The 11,938-nt window shown below is 36.3% G+C and overlaps 1 protein-coding gene across 1 annotated transcript in view; it reads right to left on the reverse strand.

Moving 5' to 3' along the window:
- Nucleotides 1-6,963: 6,963 nt before the first annotated feature.
- Nucleotides 6,964-11,938, reverse strand: part of LOC136851914 (homeobox protein abdominal-A homolog) — a 33,425-nt gene continuing 28,450 nt past the window's right edge. The window contains 3 exon segments of the mRNA XM_067126268.1: nt 6,964-7,512; nt 7,514-7,779; nt 8,597-8,760. Coding sequence (XP_066982369.1) covers nt 7,098-7,512; nt 7,514-7,779; nt 8,597-8,760 — 845 coding nt within the window. The 3' untranslated portion in view covers nt 6,964-7,097.

The following is an 11,938-nucleotide window of genomic DNA, read 5'->3' on the forward strand; positions in this document are numbered from 1 at the left end:
CTCAATACACTTTAGGGATTATATTCAAAGACGCATGAAAAAACAGGTGTGCATAGTTGAAGGAAGGGCAAAACACAGGAATGCTTTCAGCAGACATAACATTCTATCCAGCATAATTTTTGCCCACGTTACATTTGGTAAGGTCATTAATGATCTGATTTATCGAAAATGACTAACTTACAACTCGAATTTTTCTGGAAGCATCTGGCAAATAAAAACTGTTCCTTTGCAAAAGAGACCTAAAAAAAAAAACTGTATAAATGAATAATGAAAATATGAACAGTCAAAAAAAGAGTTAGGTCGGTTCGAAGTCGAAAGAATGTTTTCTGGGATAAATGGATAACGTAAAGAAAGATGATGATAAAGCTTTCAGTACGAACATCCTGAAAAAAAAAAAATAATAAAATAAAGCTGGAGGCACGATCATCCTAGTCGTAGTCCTTACTTCTGATCATTATAATCTACAGTAGAAGCACAAACATTACAAACAAGGCAGCAGTGAAGAACACCAGCTATATCGCAGGATGATTATTATCTGAAACTTTACGACAGTTATGCGTCACACATGCTTGCAGTTATGACGGAGAAGTGAGCTACTTAGGGACAGAGAGTTGAGGCTGTAAGCTACGAGGCGATGTTTATCTCCTGTGCCCAGCCACTTTCCTACATGGCGGGAGGGAGTTGGGAGTTCATTATGCAAGCTTTGCATGAAACTATTTTGCTACAGCTTTTGGAGATCCCGGGTTTATGTATGCCATTTTTTTTTTTTTTGGTTTGGGGTCAGAGATAATTAAAAGGGACTTGCTTTGTTTCACATTGAAAATGTTGGCTCACACTTTCTCTCAAGTCCAAAAGCCTCATATTAACTAGATGGACGAGTTTTCTTATCTGTGAAGAGATTAGTCGATGGTTTTTGACCAGTCAAGACAAAACATTAGGACACGGAATAAAAGTATCTAAAATATCAATTCTCTACCATCAGACATTAATAATCTGTTTACATGCAACTGTCAAAAAATGACACTTCTAGGTTCATAATAAATATTCCGATTAATCAAGTGATTCATATTGTTGAGCAGATCATAATGCCTCCTGGCCTTCAGAAACACCGGGTTTGGGTATCGGGAAATGTGGGTAGAAACTGATTCTAATAAGGGTTTTCCGGACACCTTTCCTTTTCGGCTCAATTGGCTCCTTGGTATAGTTTTTGAGTCTTACTGAATTCCACTAACCCTCTTTCCTGCCTTTGCTTCAGAGATCCCTTTCCTTAATCAATCCGATTTCGTTCTTTCTTCTTAAGTTCTCAGATTTTTCCTTAGTTGCAACATCAGTTTTTATAATTCTTGATATCGTTATCCGTGAATATGAGGTTCTCCTATTTTCGTTAAATCCTTTTAAATTCGTCAAGTCCTTCCTCCTTCCTGGATACTAAGCTCTTCTTTCCCTCCACCATTCTCGTGCCCTTTGCTTTTCATCAACTCCAACAACTTTTTTGTATGTGATGTATAATGAGGAGTGTACTAATGAGGTAAATTATTGCTTAGACAGAAGAAGATAGCAGTAAGGGAGAGAGAGAGAGAGAGAGAGAGAGAGAGAGAGAGAGAGAGAGAGAGAGAGAGAGAGAGAGAGAGAGAGAGAAATTGATATACTGTCGCGGCAAAGATATACAAGAGTATATCTTGCATATGCAAATCGTTGAGGGAAGCAAAGTTAGCGGCTGAAACTGCTGTTAGCCTTATGAAACCAAGCATTCATTACGTGAGCCTTCAGAAATGACTTTTCTGAATCATTCAGGTTCGAGGTTCGCCAGTATTTTGTGAGTAAGCCAACGTTAAACAAAGTTTCTTTCATACTCTGTTGATCAAGAGTGGCATGTCGTTTCTCTCAGTCATCTGTATGACAGTTTTTCTTCGTTTTTTTTTAGTGACCCAGTCACATCTTGCATCATACCTTGTTCCTCTGTTCTTCCTTACGATGTCTATCCTTTAATATTCAAGGAAACGAAATTAACAATGGTTTCTTTTTCTCTTATCTGGTCCTAAGCTGCTGGTCTCCCTCTGGTACAATGAATCGCATCCCAGACCCATGCGCATCACTGAATGACCTTCGCCAGCCTGAAAGAGCTGATTGCAAAATCCCTCGCCAGAACAAACGTACCTCCCTGTCCTTTGTTTGTAGTGAGAATTATAAAGTACACGAGGTAACATTAACTCCGTGAGACGTACCGAAAATAAACTGGAGTTATGATAAATGGATTTTTTTTTTCCAAACGCCAAAAGGGAAGTGCAATTAAAGTTTTGGACTTTCAGCTGTGCAAACACGGGCCTTGGAGCGCCACTGTCGTATCGAGTTTTGCTTTTATTGTGCAGCTCAGCACAGATTCTCGAGGCATGTTTGGAAGTGTTTCTAAGGTTTTTAAAGTAGCTTGCATTGTTTTATAGGAAATTTCCAAACGATGTGAACGATGAAATTATCCTGATGACATAAGATGCAAGTGATTTTTACATACTTTAACGATTATTACAGCTCCGCTTAGTATAACTTTTATTTCGACGGCTTGCTTTTCCGAGTTATCCTCTTCAAATAAATTTCACCTCATTTAGTATTTTAATATCTGTTAGTAAGTAGTAACTCTCACTGCAAGATCACTTATTAATGTATGTATTGCGGCGGAGAAATATTCCAAAAATTGGTAATATGGAAAGCTACTTTCCAGTTATAGAAATCCAAGAAAGTCTAGGTAAAACGTATAACGACTTACAAGAAGAAAAACTGAGAAAGAACCTGTATCCTTGAAGGACTTTAAAATCCATCTTAAACTCTAAGAATCTCAGTTGTCCCTCAAGGCAAATTGCTGGGATTTTAACTGCAGCACGACACGCAGGCTTGATTTTCCCGGTGGCATCATAAAAATGCCATCATTACCCCCCTGTCGATCTTTGCAGAGCAGCATTACCAAACTACTTCCATTTAAGCCAGTGTTTCTCAACCTTTTCTGACCCTAGTGCCCCCTGTAGGCAGGTCAAGACAGTCCAGCACCCCATTATTGCTCATAGAAGAAATGAGAAAACCCGAGAAAAAGAAAATATAATGGACAAACTCAAATATGCACTGCTGGGTGATCAACCATACATATATCAGTATGATTTTTGTTGTTGCCTATACGCAAGTCTCAATTCGAGGCTTCGTGTTGATCAGAGCCACCCTCGTATCGTGGAGCAACCCAATTTGAAGGCGGTTCCGGCCAGTTATGTGATTTGGAGTATTACTTCCCAGGTTGGGAAACACTGATTTAAGCCTTGAAATGATCGCCCTTCTTTCATATTTCCTTTTCCTTAAACTTACCTGGTTTTAGCCCCCATGCATTCTCCAACCCGCCCCTTTTTCGGGCCTTTCAGGTTGGACCAGAGAAGGTCGTTGCCTGACCACACGTGCTTTATATAAAAGTAAGCTCTTAAGCTGGTAATTAATTTGGATAGAATATAATATGAGTATGTAATGTCAGTTTGAGTGATCATTCAGGAAATGAACCATAAAAGGTATTAATGATTAGTAATAATTTGCAAGTCATAAGTTGGCAACACCGTTTAGAACGTTTTCAGATACTTTATTCCTAGCGTAGTTTTAAAGCTCTTATAAAAAATATTTTCTATCTTTCAAAGGGTTATTGCAGAAACATGTGTCAGATTTTTTTAGTTATTAATATTAACATTATAGCTGCAATTTACTTCATTCCTGTCGCCCCCCCCCTTTATACCTAAAACTATTTTTTTTATTCTATAACAATGCATGGAAATTATCCGTGATGAAAAAATTTCTTTACGTTTGGAACAAGACAAAAAATACCAAAGTTCACTCAAAACGGAATCAGTGGTGTGAATCCCACACAAGTGAGTTGTTCGAGAAATGAAGTAAAATGAAAAAGAATAAAAGATAAGCGAATGGTGTAATAAAACCAGCGCGGAGTGAATGACCTTCCCGTAACTCAGGCATCCCTGAAGACAGTTTCTTATCTGTCGAGACATTTTCGTTTTTTGACAAAAATTCTCTTAAGATGTTGTTTTAATCTTGCATCTTACTTTCAGCTGTTCGATCTGATGAATGATTTCTTAACCGCATGATTCCATGGATCTTATCTTACCCACTGGACTTTTTATGCACACATACTTAATATGTAAATTATATATATATATATATATATATATATATATATATATATATATATATATATATATATATATATATACATACATACATACATATTATTATGTGTATGCATAAAAAGTATGCTTAACGCTTTCATGTGTTTTCCTTGGTTACTACTGAAAAGTAGGTAATTGGAAAGAAAGGTCCCAGGGTCAAATTCTAGAAATAGAAATTGAGAGAGTTCTCTGACGGACGAGGTCAAATCACACGAGGGGCGTTAAACCACGCAATTTGTAAGAAGGATGTTTCTATGAGCTTATAAGGAGAACATGGGTAGAATATGAGATATGACTGGAGACAGAAGTTGAAAAAGCGGCGAGGATTAAAAATGATGCGTGAAGCTGAACGAATGGATCTCAGAGTAGAATATACGATTTTGAGACGTGAATGTGTTCCTGGGTCGGTGGAGTGAGTAGCTGGAAAATTTCTTTATATATGTGTATATATATATATATATATATATATATATATATATATATATATATATATATATATATATATATATATATATATATGTAAAGAACCTCATTCAAACTGGAGTATCTAATGGAGTATTTATTCAGAAAAAGTTACAAGCTTTCTTGGAGAAACAGTCCATATTATAGTATATACGGATACTTGATAATGTGGACTTTTTCTGAATAAATACTCCATTAGATACCATCCAGTTTGAATGAGGTCCTTTATTAATTCTCACAGAACAATTGTATATGTGATAAAGTGAATATATATATAAATACATATATATACTGTATATATATATATATATATATATATATATATATATATATATATATATATATATATATATATATATAATATATATCTTCAAGATACTTTGGTCCTGGGCTTTCTTTCCGATTACTTATTTTGCAGTATTAGCCAAGAAACACTCATGAAAGCCTTAAGCGTACCTATTTAAGTCTAGGTATTCAAAGGAGTCTTAGAATGAAAATAGATCACGTATTTTTGGTGGGAGATGAAATGTGTGTTCACCAAATTGGCTCATTTTGTTTATGATTTGCGACTTATATATGCCTGCTTGTCCGTCTATGAACAGTAGATATCTTATTTTATTCTTTTTCTTCAATTTGGCTTTATGCTTTTCTGAACATAAGGTGGAAGATGATAGATTTTTCCACCAAAACCCTGACCTGCAGTAGCCAGTAAATATGATTTACAAATGGCCGCGCATGTGACTTTTTTTTTTTTTTTTTTTAAGCTCTCGCCCTATACAGCCATTTTTTTTTTCTTCACGACTCAGTAAGTTTAATGCAGAAGCGAATGATATCGAAACTCTAAAACTCATGTATCCCAGCTTTGATGACCAAGGTTCTTTGTAAGCTAGAAATGATCATATATATATATATATATATATATATATATATATATATATATATATATATATATATATATATATATATATATAATTTTTTTTTTTTTTTTTTTATTTGCTTGTATATACATTTCATATTTGTGTGTGTGTATCACGCGACTCTTTGCTTTAAAGGGGTTGGCTCCTGAAGTTGTTATGCGTTCATTATTGAGCTCACACTTATTAGGGTGAGGCTGCTAGCTTCATGTCTTGCTTAGAGGATTCTCCATAGGCTCATGTGCCGACAATATCTGGTACTTCGTAGCGATTACTTATGAAAATAAAGTCTGACTCAATGATGCTCATCTTCGCTGACAGGAAAACCTGAGTCATGGGGAACGTGAGTGCTTTTATGAAAACACTTCTCCTCTTTCAACGAGAGACATGATTATTCCTCCCTTCGGCTTTAGATTCATTTCAAAATTGACTATTCATAATTTTCATTCTTTCCTGGTATAGGCTACCTGGTGTTACTGAAAGTACTTAACTGTCAGCCTAGCCGACCTTGTGAAGAGCTGGTAATATGGGTTCGATACCTGGCTGATACTCAAGACTTGTCTTTACTTCAAACTGAGGATAAAAGAATGAAATATACATATAAATAATGATCTGTTTATTTCAGTTCCAAAGCTCTGGCAATATCGTCTCACATAGTAAAAATTTTATATGGACAAAGTCAGCTTCACTTTTGAAGTAGAAAAACATACTTTTTATTTATAAAAGTTAAGGGGAATTGCAAAATTCCCCCTTGTCACATTTCTATCTACAAAATCAAATAATCCTCTATGAGAAAGAAGAAAATAGAAGAAAGGTCCATTAAGTACTGAGGTACGTGACATTCCAAGGATCAAGGGGACCCCTCCAAGTATTTGTTCACCCACAGACTTGTTTTAGGAGTTAGTGCCTGTGGTCTAGATCTTTGCCTTGGGGGAAGACATACCCCACATCATGCTTCAAGGGATCTACTGAAATCACATTGTTCTGGAATTGAAAAGGAGTATTACCCAAAAATAAAACAAAACTTGAAGAGGCCTCGATAGAACAGTGAAGCAGGAACTCAGAGATAAGGATGACAGAACCCAAAGATAGACAACTAGAGTACTGGTAATGAAAAGCTATCCATAAATTATCTGAAGTAATACATCTTATAGCTATTGCAACAACTCTAACAGCTAAGTCTGGGATACTATCACATTTACATAAATAACTTGAGAAATTCTATAAATTTTTAATCATATCATATTCACTTCCGTCCAGTCACTGAGGGTCTTTGAAGGTACTTTAACACTGTCTAGCCAGAAGAGTGTACTTAGAAAGGTTGTTGCAAATAATGAGAATCATTAATAAGATTAAGGATAAATTTAAATATAATAAACATTTTATGTAGATACTTAAACCTATACTGATTTTTTATAAATAAATATGAAACTACTGAAGAAAGGAGAGTATCTAGAACATTTCTATTAAGGAGCAGTAAAGCTTAGAATTTCACAGTGTAGAATTAAAGGACACAGCTTTAGCATTCTTCTCCTTCCGATAAATAAGGGTTTGTGTCAGCTAAATTGTGATGCAGGCTTGTGTAGTTATTGGGGTCCTCTATCTGACCTGAAAGTGGGCTGGAAGTGAGATCTGAGGGCGTGGAGGGGCCGATGGCCTCGTGGAGGTTGCTGTAAGAATCCAGATTACTCGGAGGCAGGTCAGCTGAGGCCAGAGCTGTGGTTGTCGCTGGGGAACCGATAACCCCGTGGTGTGTCAGGATCGGGTCTCTTGGACTGGTCCCCGTGTTGTGGTTATTACTGTTGTCATCTGCGTTGGTACTGGTGTCACCGTCACCCTTGGCGGCGTCGACGACAGTCGTGGTATTCGTGGTGGAGCCATTGGTAGGTGCGCTTTCGCCAGCGGGACTGCTTTCACTGGTGTGTTTGTTTTCCTGTGGTGGTTGCTGCTGCTGCTGCTGCTGCTGCTGGGAAAACCTTGATGTTTTCTTGCAGAGATTCTTGAATGGGGTCTAACTTTGTCTCAGTCTCCTGTTGCACTGGATTTTCGATTTGCTGTTTCTGCTGCTGTTCCAGCTGCTGTTCAAGCTGCTGCTGTTGCCTCTGTGCTTCCTGCTGGGCCTGCTGCTGACGCTTCATGGCCAGCTGTCCACTCTTCGTGCGCTTCCATTTCATCCGTCTGTTCTGGAACCACACTTTTACCTGTGAGGGAAATGTGGAAAGAAAATCGTCAGAGACGCTGCTTCTCTTCACGAACTTTGTTGCGACTGATATGAGTTAATCTGACAGCAGTTGTTTGCTTGTAATGGGAAAATTAAAGTTGCTAAAGATATTTGCAAGCACTTTTTTAAAGAGAATATGAAATTACCTCGTTCTGGAAAGCGAGATCGCCTTCTAACCCAACCGTTTGATTTTTCTGTTCGAAAACATTAACACTTTATTCAGCTATGCAAAATAAGTTAATTTTTATTGGACAAAAAATTATATATTACTTTGATTTTAGTTGAGCAATCAAAGACATTATATTTGTATCCTATTGTATTTGATACTTTTAAAGGTTTAATGCTTAATTTCTTAATCTATTGCATACACCAGTTTGTCCCTTCTTTTGATAATCAGTCTTTCGGCATTAGAAAGGCCTCTAGCCCCAACTTTTGAAAATGGCATTTTTCGCCTGATCAGCTTTAAAATAATCTCTCTTTTTTTTCCAAAAAAAGGGGTTAGGGTTGAACTATAATTTTTTATGCATACTATTCTATTCCTGATCGCAAATACTTCATCTCATACAAAATTCAACGTGATATCTTGAAAAATAAAGAAATTACAGCAGGTTGAATTTCCAAAATTTTGATGGCTTATAACTCAAAAATTTTTTTGTGGCGAGAGGCCCTTCTAATGTTGAACGCCCCCAATCATCTTTACTTAAACCACCCTCCGTTTGTTGAATTTAAATAACCCATCTACTCTGAGATCTCCCTCCTTTTCAACACAAGACTGTCTAACCATATGATCGTCTGACCTGTCTCTCTGTGAGGTCAAGCGAGACGGCTATTTCATATCGTCTGAGTCGTGTCAGATAATTGGAGTGCTGAAACTCTGCCTCAAGTTCCCGGATCTGGTGTTTGGTGAAAGCTGTCCGCTCCTTTCGTGGTTTGCCCAGTAAGTCGGCCTTAAGTGCATCTTCTGTAATAATAGAATGAGACAAAAAAAAAAGTGGTTAATGAGAATCTCGCTTTTTCATTCCCCCTTTTAGTAGCCGGGTTTAATTGTCTCATTTTTCGTGAGTGTTTTGTGAAACTGTTTACTATATCTGAGTGATACTCTACAGAGGGTGATGGTGTTGTAAGATGACTCTTTTTATCAGTGCATTAAAGTTTCATGTTTTCCATCTATGATTACGTTTGAATTTTGTGATTATTCTTTTTAATGGTGGTGTGTGTTTTTGACAGATAAGCATTAACGTAAAGAGATCACTCCCATAACTAAGTATATTTTCCTCCTTATTAATTTTAAGATAAATATTTTTTCCTCTTCGTTTTAAATTATTAACAAAATAAAGGTCGTCCCGCAGACGTTTCTAAATTTTAATGAAGAATATTATGAGTTATATGGGCCCCTAATAGTAATGATAATGAAAACAACATTAATAATGACAATATGCAAGCGAAGAAGAGAAAAAGAGTAACAAGGATACGAAACTGTCAAGAAAATAAGAGAACCTTGTAATATATATATATATATATATATATATATATATATATATATATATATATATATATATATATATATATATATATATATATATATATATACATGTATATATGTGTGTGCATATATTTATATATATATGTATGTGTGTGTGCATATATATATATGTCTGTGTGTCTGTGTACAGTATGTGTATGTGTGTATAAAAAAATTTAACCCAAATGTATCTCAAAAAGAGGACAGAAATGACAGCGTCAAGAAAAAAAAAATTACATTAGTCAAAATAAAAAAAAACACGTTCTCAAAAAGAGAGAGAGAGAGAGAGAGAGAGAGAGAGAGAGAGAGAGAGAGAGAGAGAGAGAGAGAGAAATCTCCCTCTACTGCATTTCGAAACGAGGCCGAAGGACCTTGACAGTTTCCCTGAAGGATCTCGCAGGGCGGACGCCATTCACGCCCTTGTGCAGAGAGCCCTTCTGATCCAAATTTCTGCATTTCTTGCCCCGGCAGCGCGGGGTCCAGTGACGTCATTAGCAGTTTCTCTTCAGCTTTTAATCTTTTTTAATGTAATCTTTTAATCTTTTAAAACCAGTTGATTTACGACTTTTCACCGCTCGAGGCTGCACACATGCGCACAGAAATGCTTCTTTCTATTCTTGGCGATTTGGTTGGCATCGTGATAAAGCCTTTGCATATAGCCTATGGTCTCTCTTAAAGAGGAATATCTATGTATATTGGCACACGCACCCATATGTACCACATATAAAAATCTTCTAATCTATCTATCTATCTATCTATCTATCTGTTTATCTATATATATATATATATATATATATATATATATATATATATATATATATATATGTATCCATCTGTGTATATATATACACATATATATTTATATATATATATATATATATATATATATATATATATATATATATATATATATATATATATATATATATATATATATATATATATATATATGTATATACACCTAGAACCAAGCAGTTTTATGGAAATGTGTGTAATAAACAAGGACGTACGTCCAACTGTCTCTCTAAACTCTTGGTAATTTATCATGCAACAAGTCGGCCTGCCGTCAGCAAAATGTGCGCGCCACAAATTGAAATAAGAATTCGTTAAGAGGTCTTAGCTTGCCATCAGAGACAGAGACTTCTGCGCCCTGCCCCCACTCAAAAAAAGGACGAAGAACAAAATTAGCAGAAATATGTCGCAAAGAAAAAAGAAAACTAGAAAAACCCGAGAGTTCAAGAACCGCATTTTGTTTTATGCTGCGTAACTCAGTCAACTTTATGTAGATGCGATTATTTTTTTTTCTTTGAAAGACTTGTCGACTGCGCAATACGCCCTTCAAGATGCACTACTTTCTATCTTTGCTGGACGTAGTCTCGTTTCTTCTTCTTCTTCTTGTTTTCGGTTGTGTTAATCCACTACTGTTGTCATCTACGGTTTTCATGTGTTACGAATTCAATTTTTTTAATTCAGTTTGGATACATATTGAGTGTTCCGTTGTTTTCTTCTGGTTCGTTCTTTTCTTAAAGAATGCTGCTTCTCCCTTTATTAGTTTCGTAACTAAAGACCAACACATTATTATTATTATTATTATTATTATTATTATTATTATTATTATTATTATGATATTCAACCATGAGATCAGCATTGCCAACAGTAAGATTCTAAGTATCACAGAAATCCAAAGAAAAACGCACAAACGACAGACGGACATACGGAGATGGAGAAGACGTGATTCACTCAAAGCTGTGACGCAAAGAACACCGGAACAGATCGTGCTCTTATTTACACAAGTGGAAAACGAAAAAAAAGAGAGGAATGTGATTAAATCCTCTCCCCGAGTTAAAAATACCCTTTTGTTTATGAAGCCCGGAGGAATAATAGAACAATATATTCTAAGCCTCAAGATGCCACTGGCTGTGTTCACCACGCGGGCCAGTACGCAACCCGGATGTAAGGACGGAGCTTAGCTAGGTCGGGGAGTGGAGGGGGAGGGGTTGGGGGAGGTATAAGGAACACTTCCAAGCCGAACGAACAAAGTACGAAGAGACCGAGAGAAACGGGACAGAAAATAGAAACTTTGTGAAGAATAATGGCGAGAGAATAAGGAGAGAAAGTGTGATGGGTGATGGGGAGAAAAGGAGTATAATGGGATTGCTGAAAGGATGGGTTATGATGTATGGGATGGAATGGGGAATGATGGGTAGCCATAACCGGGCTATTAAATGGGAAACACAACAAGGAAAGATTTAAGTATGAAACGGAGTTTGTTCATGACAGAATTCTCTTGAAAATGGAGAGTCATAACTTGACGGAAACACTCTCCCCAGAAGTGACAGCCGAGAAGGATCCAGCAAAGACACTGTTTTCTCTTTAAGAAAAGTTAAAAGAATTTTTTTTTTTTTAAGAAAAGTTAAAAGAATTCATTGACCTTTCGAATCAGAGCCTGTTGGTCTCGCTGTTCCAGGAAAAGGAAATATACAAGCTTCCTGCAAAAAGCAACTAAAAGTAAAATTAGGGGCCGTTGTATGGAGCCTGACCGAGGTTCTCAAAGAACTTTGCTGCACAGTTATGTTAAGGAATAACACGTTACAAAAAATCACTAAAAGAACATTTA

This window comes from Macrobrachium rosenbergii, chromosome 24, assembly GCF_040412425.1.
Source record: "Macrobrachium rosenbergii isolate ZJJX-2024 chromosome 24, ASM4041242v1, whole genome shotgun sequence".
NCBI lineage: Eukaryota > Metazoa > Arthropoda > Malacostraca > Decapoda > Palaemonidae > Macrobrachium > Macrobrachium rosenbergii.